At 44.0% G+C, this 15371-nt stretch overlaps 1 protein-coding gene across 3 annotated transcripts in view; it reads left to right on the forward strand.

Annotated features, from left to right (window-relative positions):
* Nucleotides 1–15371, forward strand: part of LOC113549217 (3-phosphoinositide-dependent protein kinase 1) — a 32849-nt gene that overhangs the window by 17290 nt on the left and 188 nt on the right. The window contains exons 1-7 of one of the 3 annotated variants that reach the window (XM_026950414.1): nt 3642–4231; nt 11800–12054; nt 12881–12923; nt 13720–13866; nt 13986–14406; nt 14539–15058; nt 15140–15292. In XM_026950414.1, the coding sequence (XP_026806215.1) occupies nt 4046–4231; nt 11800–12054; nt 12881–12923; nt 13720–13866; nt 13986–14406; nt 14539–15058; nt 15140–15292 (1725 nt within the window). In that variant the 5' untranslated portion in view covers nt 3642–4045. Of the gene's footprint in view, nt 1–3641; nt 4232–10025; nt 10176–11799; nt 12055–12880; nt 12924–13719; nt 13867–13985; nt 14407–14538; nt 15059–15139; nt 15293–15371 lie in introns of those variants that run through there. The other 2 variants (XM_026950432.1, XM_026950423.1) reach the window with 2 other exon arrangements.

Consider the following 15371-nt stretch of genomic DNA (forward strand, 5'->3'; position numbering starts at 1 on the left):
AAAAAATAATTTTTCCATACTCTGGTTTTAGGTTTGGTTAGCGTGGTATTTATAGCGGTTGTGTGTCTTTGCAAATTATTTACGGTTTAAATCGATTTTCGTACGTATTGTATAACTGCAACCGGTCGACTGTGGTTGCTGTGATTGCTTGTTGGACTCGGGAAAAACTAAAAACAAGATAAATTATGATTATAATAACACATTGTCGTGGTGCGTGCAATGTTTTATATAATATTAATTATTATAGATTATATTATCATATTATGTACATATTGCGTCGACAACAATAACTCGGTGCCCCCGGTCTGGGAAATCCCTCACGTGACCAGCTTAGATGGTACGAGAAATTACCGCCGCCGAGTCGACGACCATTTATCATTAGATCCGCGTGAACAGGGTGCGCGCCCTCTTTTTTCTCTCTTTCCCTCAGCGGCCCCCGACGTATATAACATTATATATACACGTACAGAACACGTTATATATTATATTCGTGTGTAGAGAACGCTATATTTTAACCCCTCCGAGCGAGAGTGCAACGACCCTAGGAAGGTTCCGCCACCCCTCTCCGACTATATATACATGCGACGCGTACCGTATTACAAATCCGTCGGGCCGCCGCCGGGTGTGCCCTTTCGGGACGACGACGACTACGTCGAGAATGCTGCGCGCGCGTTTTCATTCACTCGCCACCGTCGCACATTCTTGTCCGTTCGCGCCGCTGTTTGCACAGAGAAACAAGACGACGAGAGAGAGATACAGTTATAACGAGAAAGAGGGAGAGAAACAGACACATAGATAGATAGAGAGAGAGTGTGGCGGTATTATTTCGCATTCCTCGGTGTTATAAGAGCGGAAATTCTTCATAGAAAGTCGGACACCGCCGCCGCCGTACGCGAAACAATGGACGAGAGTCTGCGGTCGCGACGTTTTTACATCACGAATGTGTGCGAGGCAGGACCGTCTGGGCCGGTGTGCCGTGCGTGCAGACTGCAGACATTCAGCGTATATACAATACACACACACACACACACACACACACACACCCCGCGACAGTGGCATGGTCGTAATAATACCTATATAATGCGTTTTTTTGTTTTAAGTCATATATATATATATATATAATATGTTCAATAATAATAATAATATATGGTACGTCGTGTACGCGCGTTATGTGATGTGTACAGGCGCCGCCGACGCCGAGGTCAACAGCCTATAGCTCTGTGAGTCACACCACCGCGTCGCACAAGTACGCCGCCTCGTTTCCAGTGACTCACACACGTGGTGGTGCGGGGCTTTCGTACTGGAAAACCGCCCCGGATGGCAAAATTTTTCAATATCAAATCGCCCGGTATTGTCGCCGCCGTGACTACTCGTTAATACGCGTCGCACCGATTTTTTTATATCGTAATAATAATGTGATATGATGGAGGGCTGCAGAACGATAATATATACGATTTACGATTTTGGCGGTACGCTCTACATTTCGGGCGAATATTAATTATAACGATGATTGGACGGCTTCGGCAGTCCGGCGGCTTTCGTTTTCGGCGGTCTGGTGAACACGGCCGAGGGTTAGAACGCCCGCCAATTATTGCTGTGTTTACGTGTTACAGCATAGGTATATTTTAACGTATTGTTATTGTATCTGTATTATACGGCATCCGCGTGTTTTGTTTGAAATTAACTGTTTGACGAGGAAACCTTAGGAGATCGCCGCGCCGCTGTTATACACGATTGGCGTGTGATATTGTCGTGTACACACCCCATGCGGCGGCGGTCGACCGTTTGGTTTTAGAAACCATGTGTATGCCACGACATTATATTATTCTCGTCGAGACTTGTATTTCGCGGAAAATCCCACCGGGCGGTGGCTGCAAAATCGCCAAAACGTTTGTGTCAAAAATCAACAAGTCACGGAGGTTTGTGGTGGTGGGGGTGGTGGTGGCGGCGGCGGCGGCGGCGACCAACGACCTTCGGCAGCGCGTGTGTCCGTGAATCATATTGTTACAACTCTCCGGACGAATATAATAACAAAAATACTTCTATACATAGTGTTTAAAAACTCGCCCGGGTACACATGACAATTATTATTGGTAACAGTAGCCAATGTGTTTATGTTTACAACGAATCTCGTTTTGCAAACGGACACTACGCACCGGCAATATTACAGTACAAACTACAAATTATGTATTATATAATTTAATAACAGTATCCTCCCAACAGTCCAAACGGTTCACACCGTCTACAATGATTTTGATTTCTAAATTTATGGTGGTTCGCCGAAACACGTGTTTGATAATAATTCATTACCTACCTATTACCTAATTGTTTAAGTCGTACACTGCATACATTATCGTAATAAAACAATAATAATAATTGTACAAGTAAATATTATGATATATATATATATGATTGGTATGTAGTTTATTGTATTATATTATTTTCACGTTTCAGTGTTCTCTTAAAAAAAAACCTTTTTGTTTGACGTTTGTATTCTTCGACCACTAGTACTTTCACAATATTGTAATATTTTACGACCTTCTTGAAGGTATAGTTCAATGTAGTCACTTACGTCCGTTCATTTCAAATACCATTCATATCAATTAAACATAATATTTAAAGAATCGGGTTTGTAATCGTGTTATCTGTAATGTTATAACCTATTGGTAGGTATTATAATTGATAGTACCAACACTTACTATAGGCACATCTAAAATTCCTAATTATTATTGTCTGTTGATAAGTAAACGTAATCAATGGCTATAAGCCTATAACTAATAGCTAAAATGTTTCTCATATTATTATTTTTGTATCACGATACGGGCATCACATTTCCGTTTTCCGGCATTATGATAGCCGAAAATTGTTTAGATCGATGTCCGGTGGTGAGTTTTGGATAACGTGTAATAAGGCACGTGAAGGTACGATAATAAGGCAGAATGTATTAGATAAATCAAACGTGTGCTGAAAATGAAGAACTACGTCTGACATTCATAAATTTCACTCGGTACTCTATAGTAGTGGTGCGGAAGAAGCGGTGCACGCACGGAGTTGTCTTATAAATTATACTATGCGCGATTCTCGCAGAATTTTTCATTCACAAATCGTGTCGGTGTATCCCACCCTTGAATAAGAAAAATAATTTCACTCGCGCGATTACGCGTTGTATTATAATCCCGACTCCCGAGCGAGAGCTAGTGTGCTCCGGGAACGGTGGCGACTTCCGTTCGTTTCCGTTTACCGGTAAGCGAGACGGACTACGCAGGAATAAAAAAAGAAGAATTGTGCGAAACCAAGAAATACGGAGAAGTGAAAAATTGTAAAAAACGAAAAGAAACAAAACAACAATTAATAGAAACCGTACGGATAGAACGGAATGCGCGTCGTACAAAAGAGAATAACCGTTTTGGCGGGTACTTTGAACGGAGGATCCACACGGTCGGCGGCGGTGGCAAACGCGCCCCGCGCGTCGGCGCGTGTGTACACACATATAACGCGGCCAGGTCCGTACGCGCCGCCGCGGCGGTGGGGGACTTTTGCCCCTCCCCCACCGCCTCCCCCCCTAAATAGCCTTCGACTACGCCGCCGTCAAGAGTGCGTTGAGCTCGATCGGAGGCGACCACCGGCAGACGGCAGTCTACTCAGTCAGTATTCGAATACCACCGTTCGCGATCGTTTGAATTTAGTGAAGTTTCCTATTTAGACAAATTTATTATTTTATCAATCTTCGAACTATAATAATATTATTATTATTATAAATTCCAATTCGCCGCACGTAGAAGTTGCAAACATCATACCCGTGTGTATACCGATCGGATTTTTATTTTGTGATTTTCAACACACCCTCAGTTTGTTTTTATTGTTATTTAAATTCGTGTATTATACACCGATAGAAATAAGGGTAAAAAAAAAAAAAAATACCGCCTACACTACACCGTATCAAAATCAACTCATCAATCGTGAGAATCACGTCGTCACGCCATGGTGAGACGCCGTCGCCGCTGAGTCCGTTTCGCCGCTTTTCGCCCGCGCCGTTTACCGCGTAATGGATACCAAGACGTCCACCTATCATCTAACCCATCACCACCATCATCTACACCAGCAGACGAAAAAACAGACTTCAGCCGCAGCAGTCATCGTCCGGTCTCGTCCAGTGCAGTTCGCACAAACATTGGCCAGGGTGTTCCGTATCGGCCGCAAAGAGAAGATATCTAAAAAAGCCGCCAACAAGGTATGTGGGCAAGATGACCGATAATAATTAAACATTTTCCCACCCAAATGTTTTTCGCCACTATCGGAGGTGCGCACGTGTGTCCACTTATAGCGTGGTTGAAATTTTTCACGCCCCGCACGAGTCCATATTTTTTCCTCCCTGTTTTACCGCCCTCTGAAATCCGATGGCCAGAACGCGCGGCACCCTTGACGACAGCCCGCAAAGGCGCTTGCGCTTGCGCCCGCGCTTTCGCCTACACACTGTCGTCGTCCGTAACCCTTCGCGCTTATCGTTACGTCACACCTCGGTGTGTGACGTATGTAAACATTACCGGATGCTGTCTAGCCGGTCGGTTCACCCCCAGGATCGCAGGAATGTGCCCGGGTCGTCCAGACATCGATTATTATTTATCTTTTCCGTATTCTTTTCGGTCTGACTCGCAACTCTTAGAGGAAAATAAATGCAATAAACCTTTGACAATTCGTTCGTTCCGGAGGGATGTGGTTTGACCTACTGGCCCTCTTACGAGTTCCCCGCGTTCGCGCGTTTTCCGTCCCGTCCGTCGTGCGGGCGGGTGGTTTATCGATTATGAAAAATTCGCGTCTGTGTCGTTTACGCTCATACTTCTATGCCTCGTGTGATTGGATACCGAAAATCCATGCTCCGACAGGACCCGTAACCGTGTACGCGTCTCGTGCAACAACGTGCGAGGAATGCGCGTTGTGTAATATTCTAATAATAATAATAATAATAATAAATAACGATCGGCGTGCGTGCATGCATGTGTACCGCCGCCGCTAACACCGTGGACAATGACCCACATACCGAAGGAACGAGAAACGCGACCGCCGCTATTTTTTTTTTCACTTTGCCGACATAACACAATATCTATGTACCTCATACTCACGTCCGGCTGTAGGGGTTTTCCTTCGCCCCTCCCCCCAGATCACTACTATCGTTACGCGTATTGTGTACTATCGAAGGGTGTCTGTGCTTTTTTTCCCTCAAATAATTTTTATTTTCCTCACAATGTCGTGAATATTTTGATTATTCACTGAGATCGCGAATAATAGGTAATAATAACAATAATAATAATAGCATTATCATTACGAAATAACGGTGGAGCCGTCTGGCGGCCCGTCGTGCCTCCTCCGGCGGAACGATTTCGCGGTAAAAATGGGTCGTGTTGTGTCTACGACCGAGAGAGATATTATTAGATATTATTATTATTTTGTACAACAGACGGAGAGAGGTTTTGCGTTTCACGTTGCGAATCATCGCCATACGACACTGCGTCTCCGTGGAGGGGATGTACGTCTGGCGTAGGGGGAGGGGGAAATCGTCTGGTTCCTCGGCGGGAGGATGAGCGGGGGGGCGTCGTCGATGAGTGTCCGACGGGCGCGGGGACCTCCGTTTGCACCGAGCAATTTATTGTTGTTGTTGTTGTTGTTATTATCATCATCATCATCATCATCATCATCATCATGGTCGTCGTCGTCGTCGTTATACGACAGCAGTCGCAGACGGCTTAGCCAGGTGCAGGCGGCGGGCCCGGTGCGCGTATGTCGTGCCGCCCTGTCTCGATCGCTAAGCAATAGTAAGCGGTGGCGGCGGCGGCGGCGGACGACGATAACAATAGGGGCCGAATTCGTTTTTCTTCCCGGCCGTCCGCTGATCCCTTAGCCAGGTGCGAGCGAGACAGCGGCGGCGGTGGTGGCTGTGACGGTGATGACTACTCAGACTACGCGCCGTACACCTGCTTTCACCGGGCGGCGGTGTATTGCACGCTTTCACTACCGCGTTTTCGCCTGTAGAAGAAATGACCGGCGGCGGCGGCGGCTCGTTTATACACGTAATTTGCGCTTTTGCGAACGATATTAATATTACATTGTTGTTATTACGTGGCCGTCCGCCGCTGCCGATAAAAACAAGAACGAGCTATTTTCGGTGGGAAAAACCGGTGTTCAATGAGTCGGACTCACAAACGTGCGCGTGCACGCACGGCCGATGGCGGCCGTAGTCGTGTATTATACATATTACCGCGTAAATATATATTATTATTATTATTATTACCGAAGAAAGAGAGGGAAAAAAACGCGGGCTGCGCGGTGTGTATGTGTGTGTACTACTATACTATATTGAGTACAACTACTACTACTACTACTACTACTATACACAAGGAACCCGCGCGCGCGCGTCCGTGAAGATGGCATTGAACTTGTCGTCGACCCCGGTGGCCCTCCTCCTCAACGCCGCTCCGCCGCCCCAACAGGGCCGTTGACACCGCCGCCGCCATATGTCCTCGCGTGCGGCGGCGGAATCGTCGTCGTTGCAGGGTGAACAGCCGTCACCGACGCTCGCCCCGGTGAGGGGGAACAAACGACGAGCCCGGTAGGTGCTCCGCCGGTGTCCTTGACGCGTTGTGCGTACACGCGTTATATAAATACAAGGATCCGGTGTTATTGTACGAAACGAGTTGCGCGAGAAAACGGATTTGCGAAAAAAAATATCGTAATCCCTACCTAGTTGTTATTGTCGTTAGAGCACGCGTGTACGACGTTATTCGTGGGGGGGGGACGTTTTAGGAGTGAAATGTGTATGAGCAAAAACTTTTATTTGTTTCGAATCGCCAATGGCTACATGATTGGTACGTACGGACGTGTCTCGAAAGTCGGCCTCGTCGACTTCTAAACAAACCGTAAACAACGGAACAACAACAACGTCGACGACGACGACACGGACACACCGCTCTGCTGTCGACGAGACTGCCTTGGGCGTTGGCAAGGTCGCCACCACCACCACCACCACCACCACTACAACCACTGCCGCCACCGCCACCATCGCCATCAGTGCCTCTGCTGCGGCCGTCGTTCTTTGCACATCCGGAGGACAATATTATTATTTATAATATTCAGTCTAATAGAGCATTTTCTGAGGTCGTCGTCGTTGTTTCTTTTAGTTTCCTGTCTCTACTGTTTTAATCATATACACTCTATTGAGCGTCGCATAATCGTCTCCGCGGTTTTTCCACCGATAGTTTCTGTTTTATCGTCATCGTCGTGTTTTTTTGTTATTTGTTTGTTAGTCGGCGTGCCCGGTCCGTGTACACCCCCGCTATCTCGTGTGGCGTCGGTACTTTACAGCGCGTCCGGTTCGAGACGATATTTGTTACGTCACACGCCGCCGACGGATCCCCGCGAGAGATAACGCGCCACAAATTGTTGAATGACGCAATTCGGATGCACACACACCACCACTGTGTACACTCTACAACAACGTGTGCGTGCGTGTGGTTTCCGATCGCGTCAATGTTTTGAATGAAATGCGCCGCCGCCGCCGCCGCCGCCCGCGATAACAAACAATACTCACACATACATAATCGAAACTCGGGCGTCTGGCGCACACGCACACACACTTGGCGCTTTCGGTGCCGCCGAATTATAACGATTATTATTATTGTTTTTTTTTTTTTTTTTAGTATTATTTTATCTCTAACTGCATACCAGTGTCACACAAACGACGTATAGTCGTTTTTTTTTTTTTACTCTGTTTTTTAATTAATATTTACGAGGCGGACGTTTTTATACAACAACACACCGCCTCTGTGTATCAGTGTAGATAATACAACTGAAGTGTATCGTGTGTGCGCCATTTTATAAATTTGTTTTCGATCAGGACGCCTAGTAGCGCGACACACGCCGATGGATGGACGATACGATAACATTATAATAACAAACGAAATAAAGGATTTATTCTTTGAATTGGATAAATATATGATGCGTGTAACGTCGTTCATGCCTTTCCTTGAAGTCGAAACCTTTAAAACGAGATTTTTCAAAGAATAAGGTCATATTGGTTTTACTCTTTAATAACGATTCTACACCTTTTCCACCCCCGCTACCTGTAAACACACACCTACACAAAACCTACCCGTCGTGTTGTAGTTGAGTTTGTGAACGACCGAAATTCCGCATTTTTAAAAACCTTTGTTATATACATATATAATGTATTAAACCTGGATATACACAGAATTCATCGAGCCTCGTAGCACACTCTTCCCAACCAGCTATGTGACCCACCACAGACCGTCAAAAAGTCTTATCGATTTATGCAATGTTCATATACACTGTAATATAACGAATAACATTGCCCAAAATCCACAACTTGTCCGTTGTCGTCATCGTGTACAACAACAATAACAACAACAACGATATTATGTGGGTGAAGGTTGTGCGCCGCCCCCACCGCTGTTGAAACTGTACGCAAAATAATATCATACCATTATTGTATGATGGTAATATTATGCACGCCGATTACACAGTGAAGCTTGTAGTATAAATAGGTAATGTGCGATTATATTTTTCTCCTATCCGAAACAGGAGAAACAAGCCTAATGTCACGTCGTCGAGTGCGGGCGGTAACGCAATCGTAATTAACTGCAAAAAAAAACCAACATAATAGCCAAGTCGAGTTTTACTGCAAAATTTCACAAACTATATAATACATAGAATATTATTCTGTATATATATACACGATTGTCGAGTACGAATGATATAGGAAGTATCAACGGTAGTATAATATAGCAGCGTTTTTGTTTGTGCGATCGGTTGTTTACGTCGAGCTGCCGCCGGATTTCGAATGCTCGGAAAATATAGGTCAACCGTTGCATTAATGTACATACATAAAACGACCTATATATACTATTGGACGGGCGCCGGAGAGTGACGAAAACTGTTTAAAAAAAAAGTTTTACGATTAAACAGCTACAGTGTGTTGTGGTGTGTGTATTTAGTGTTATGTACTGTGTACAGGTGTAGCGAAATTTAATATTATTTTTATTATCATAACGACCGGCACGTGGAGGAAGGCAACGGCGTTCCCTTCTGCTCTCTCACTTCTCCTCTGCCAGCAATCACTATGAGCTCATATTATGCACAGGCGACAGTGGCTGTAAAAAAACAGCCTTTTGGCCTGCCACCAAAACGCGTAGCATGTAATAATCGTCAAAAACAACACACACGCACAAGCACGCACATGCCGAGACGGCTGGACGGCTAAAAAATATCGTTTTCCCTTCTCCATCGACGACCTACGTTCGTAGAAAACGTGTAGAGGCAAAAACAAATTTGACTATGTATAATTTAATATAATTTATACTCTATATACATTATACACTTATTATGGTTATGTGATCGCGTAGTTCCGGATACCCCTAACACTCTAGTGGGGGTGTAGTAGAGAGAGGGGGTCTAACCGAGGTCGCCGTCTTTGCGAACGCAGCTTCCCCGGGGTGTTTGGATGGAGGGGAGAGAGATTGTTGGGTGTCCGCCGAAACACGAGGCGATTGGCAATATTGTGTGATGTACCGTAGAGTCCTCCGAGCCGAGTAGTCGTGCGGATATAACGGGTTTTCCGTGTTTGTGCGCTTAAAAATAAAAACGTGTTGCCTGTGCGCGCGTGTGGCCCTCCAAACGAATTCCGATCGAACGGCCATATAATATAATATATTATATAATAGGTATATGTACACCGACGAAGCGGATGTTGTACTCCGGTGGGACCGTGTGATTTTTTTCTTCGACGAATTTTTTCCATCAGTTTCCTCGTCTTCCCGTCCGATACGCGGAAATGAATCAGAACCGCGGTGTACGCGATCATTATATATAACGTCCGTTTACGTCATAATCCACGACATCGGGCGGGCGGACGAGTGGCAGAGGGATATAGGGTTGTTTTATTTACTCCCGCGTCGGCGGCGCGTACACGCCGAATCCCACGCAATTACGTCACGGGCGCGCGCCTGTGTTTGTGGTGTAGTGTAACGCACCAACGAAAACGCCCGCGACACACTGACATCGTTGTCGTCGTCCTGCAACAGAGCGCCGAGCACCAGTAATAGTTGATATCGCGCGCCGTTGTGCAATAATATTGTCGCCGCCTCTTCAAAAACCTCTTCACTTCCGTACGTAATGCATCATAATAATACTATACTACCTACCTACCTACCTACTATCTAAATAATAATAAATTAATATCGTCAGTATTTTTTTTTTTCATTCTAAAATTTCTTATAATTTTTTTTTTATTATTATTATTATTATTCATAGACTGTTAGATCTCTGGCTCTCTCCCTCGTCCATCCCTCCCCACGTATTCTTATATATCGTCCGTCGACATTTCGTCCGTGCAGCATGCATTCCGCACAGGACATCGCCCTGCGGGTGCGTGCCTGCAAATCGTGCGTACGTAAACCCATATATATATATATATAATATATTTCTCGATACACCTATATACATGTGTGTATACATAGTCGTCGCCACCGCCGTATGGAAAAGTATGTGATGTGATCGCGGGTGGCCGTCGCCAACAGCAGCAGTAGCGGCAGCGCCTCGCGGCGTACATAACATTTTTATCGTTCCGAAATAGAGAATCGCGCGCGGGTCCGGCGCGGCGTGTCTGGGCGGCCGGGCCGAGCCGAGCGTGTTTGGCACTGCACACCGTCTGGCCCGGGTCACAGGGTCGCCGTCTGATAGCCGTCCAAAAGATGCGGCTCTAGCGCCCTCCGTCGCGCTAAAAAAAATCGTCTCGTTTCCTCTCGTCCCCCGACTTGACGCCGTTGTCAAACGATAATATTATATTAATGGGTGTATATATAGATTGCGTCGATCGTCCGGTCAGCGTTGACATTTAGTTTTGACCCTCCTCCCGAAAAAAAAAAAAATAACTATGGTGGTATACGACGTATGTGAGAAACGAAACACAATATTAATGTTTGAAAGCTTTTCGCATTATGTATTGCGTGATGTGTAAAAACCCGTGTGTACCTACTTTCCATATTATTACAATATTCTCCTCGCCCAACGCCATCCGGAAACGACTCGCATATTATTATTATTGTTATGAACCATTATAATATATACATAACTTTGCCGCCATGTGCTATGGTCGCAACCTTGCAAACTATGCGCCGAAGCCGCCGAGTGCATTTCGATCATCGCGTATTCTGTTACGTAAACGCCTCGTTAAAATGTGCACGATTTCCAAACAAAGGGCGCGTGTCGGGTGCCGAGCGTACGCTGCATAGCGTCTCATTGATGTCGATGATACTGTTGCTGTAGCCGAATCTTTTTATTAAATTATTATTATTACTATCATTATCGTATTCTGGTTTCTATATTATTAAATACTAACACGTTTAGGTAATAACAATTTGCAAAGACGACAGTCCGATTTTTTTTCGCGAATTTTACAGTTATGTCTCTTTTTATTTCTTTTTTTACATTACGTTTAGTATTTCGGTCGTCGCCGCCGCCGCCATCGGGCGGAAAGAGATGCTCTCTGACGTTGGGCGACGTGCCAAATGACGTCAGAGGCCTCCGCAACTATCACTGCCGGCACCGGTGTAATGTTTTTTTTTTAAGTTTAATTTGTGTGTATGTCGTGGAGACCACGACGGCGGGTGTTAGATTTTCTCTCGACGAACAGGCTGTTCTTTCCGCGTGCACATCGCAACTCACGATTTTTATTATTTCAGTTTTGTATATACATATAATTGTATTATATCGTCTTCTTTTTCTTCACAGATAGCAGCAGCTAAATCGTCGTCCACCGCCGCGTTTCACCACCAACCGCAGCAGCAAATCGTCGTCATGCCGCCACCTCCGACCATGCAGACGTCCACGCCACCGACACCGTCAACTCAGACCACACAGACGTCCCAGGTGGTGCAAGTCAACGGTGGTGGTCAGTCTATGACCGCCAACATGATGCCAGTGACAAAACGCAATCCAAAAGATTACATTTTTGGAAAGGTCATCGGCGAGGGCAGTTATTCAACTGTAAGTATTAAAATAATAACCACTGTCCGCTAAAATATAATATAGTAGTTAATAAAAGATTAATGATGATATCACGATCCGCGGCCACTATATCATTAGATCCACTGTGTATTGCCTCCATAAAATTACTGACCTAACTGATATCAAAAATCACCAACATAATATTGCAAACTAATTTATACATTTGCCAACAGCGCACCACCTTGACGATCACAAGTTTTTCGTGTAGGTAATTTGTTTATTATTATACGCTCTCCACAAACAACACCTACGAATGCAAAATTCCTTATCGTCATACCGACCTCCGCTAACATAATTACTCGAACGATCTATTTTTATGCTGTTTTTTTTTACATCGTCGTCGACCTTTCTGCCGGTTCGCCAAACCCATTATCATCGACACGCGCCATTCATTTCGCACAGTGGTGTGTATGTGTGTGTGTGTGTGTGTGTGTGTGTGTGTGTGTGGGGACCTTACGTGGCCGCACATACGTTATTCTATCGGGTAAAAAAAACCATTTCTCGCGTCCGAAAACATTGTCGTTGTCGGGCCATGTTACCAACCCGTATGTCCTCAAAAAGACCTTTGACTCGGGTATCGTAATAGTGTATTACCTACCTATTGGTTAGGTATATACATTGTAACACGCTCGGCGTAAACTCATTGACCTTGGCTACGACTGTTTTTAGACCGGTTCAGTGACCGACGTGTTATCATCATCATCACACACACAACACTATAAATACAGCAATACATTAATATTGTTTATTATCATAATATCATTCTTAACGCTTACGTTAAATGCCATTGTTTTTATCTTTCCAGGTGTATTTGGCCAAAGACATACATACAAATCGCGAACATGCAAGTGAGTGTCAATTTGATATGTTTAATAACACATAAACAATGTACAAATATATTATAAGATTTTATGTACTATTATTGTCTATATTACCATCACCTCTATGGTTATAAGTATAGTTAGATTCAATAAATGTGTCAATTGGGAAAATATAGATACTTATTAACTACGTGATAGTCTGGTACTGATACGTGTCTTAGGAGTACAAATAATGGTGGGGCGATGGAGTGGCACACATTAGATTTGCCAACGTGCGCGCGTTCATTTTTACTGCATTTTATCGGAATAAATTTCACGACCTCAAAATTCCGTTATTGTCATATGAGCATAATTTTTTTATAGTCCAATATACTCTATACTATACTCGGTACTCGACAAGGATGCTTCTTCCACGTGTCAACCTTCTACGATGTCGGCGTACTGTGTTCGTTTTCGGGCACGTGTATTATTACCCTTGAACAACGGACGTTAACGATGAAACGCACGCATATTAGTCGGCTATTAATATTTATACGACTTCTTCGCTTAATTAGTATTGGTGTTAATTTCGGTCGATATTGTTATCGTCCTCTTATGTATACAACGTCATCGTTGTACTCAAATGTACCTAACTGGCGAGTGTTAACACTTCGTTGCAGAGGAAGGGAAAACCCCCTGAAAATTATGTAAATTTGTTGTAGTTAGTTATCGTATCCCCCATCCCCATACTCATTATAATGACCCTCTCTACTATCCAAGTGTACTTTAATAACATAATACTGATGAGCATTTTGTTGACAATAAATTATGTTTTCATTTACAGTTAAAGTATGCGAAAAACAACAAATCATCAGAGAAAAGAAACGCGAACAAGTACGTCGCGAAAAAGATGCCCTTAATATTCTCAGCAATTCCGGATCCAGTCTTTTCGTCAAGCTGTACTGCACGTTCCAAGACGCCGAACGACTCTGTATCCTTTTCATACTTTAAATGAATATTAATTTGAACACAAATTCTATGTATTAGGCTGCATATTTTGTATATCTGATTGTCTATTTTTGTGGTTTTTTCCTTAACGTTCACTTGTAGACTTTGTTATGTCATACGCAAAGAACGGTGACTTACTGCCGTATATAAACAAAGTGGGCTCGTTCGACGCGGCTTGCACGCGATTTTACTCAGGTGAAATCCTTCGCGCTCTGGAGCACTTGCATGATCTGAACATTATGCATAGGGACCTGAAGCCGGAAAACATATTGCTTGACCACAATATGCACATCAAGGTGGCCGATTTCGGGTGTTCAAAGATACTCGAACAGCCCGATGCTGTGGACAAATCTATTTTGAATGAAAGCAATCCCCGGCAGCGGAGTAATAGTTTCGTCGGAACTGCCCAATACGTCAGTCCCGAACTATTGACCGAGAAAACGATTTCTCCCAGTTCTGATCTTTGGGCTCTCGGTTGCATTATCTACCAAATGATTGCCGGCTTACCTCCTTTTAGATCTAGGTACGTACTTATATAATAAAATATTTGATGCGCCTCACTGTTTTTGGTGTGCATTACATGTTTTGTTATATTATAACAAATTAATTTATAATAGTAAAACAATTATTTATAAATTGAATTACTCTTGTGTAGGAGTGAATACATGTTGTTTAAGAAAATTCTGAACCTCGACTATGTGTATCCGGATGGATTCAACGCAGATGCCAAAGATCTGGTGCAGAAACTGCTAGTGCTCGATCCAAATGAGCGATTGGGTACTAAGGACGAACAACGGTACACTACCATCCGCTCACATCCGTTCTACAAAGGCTTGGATTTTGACACTTTACATATAACAACTCCACCACCTATATACCCTTACCTACCTGGCAATAGCGAAGGCCAAGAACTTCGTAGCCAATATCGAGTTCCTGATCATTTGGAACCGGGCCTGGATGACAAACAACTAACCAGGTTACTGGGTTTGGATGGCCAAAGTAGTTCCACGACCACTCCTGCACCTGCACCTAGACCGCGCAAACGGTCCGGCATTCTTCATATGAATGATGAAGAAAAGCAACACCAACTACACCAGCAAAAGTGTAACAGTAAATGGCATAGTCTGGTTGAGGGAAATCTGATCGTTAAACAAGGACTGGTCGACAAGCGAAAAGTGAGTTTCTTTTGTTCAATATGTTATACTGAGGACATTCTATCTTTTTTATGATATTAATTTGTATCCTTTATTTTTCAGGGTCTTTTTGCTCGAAGACGTATGTTGATGTTAACGATGGGTCCACACTTGTATTATGCTGATCCAGTAACTATGACTTTAAAAGGAGAAATACCTTGGAGTCCACAATTACGCGTGGAACCTAAAAACTTCAGGATATTTTTTGTTCACACGGTAACTACTATTTTTGTCTTAAAATATTATAATTATATTTTTATGTAGTAGCTTATAAAAATTAACCAACTTGGTTGTT

The sequence above is a fragment of the Rhopalosiphum maidis genome, chromosome 1 (assembly GCF_003676215.2).
Source record: "Rhopalosiphum maidis isolate BTI-1 chromosome 1, ASM367621v3, whole genome shotgun sequence".
NCBI lineage: Eukaryota > Metazoa > Arthropoda > Insecta > Hemiptera > Aphididae > Rhopalosiphum > Rhopalosiphum maidis.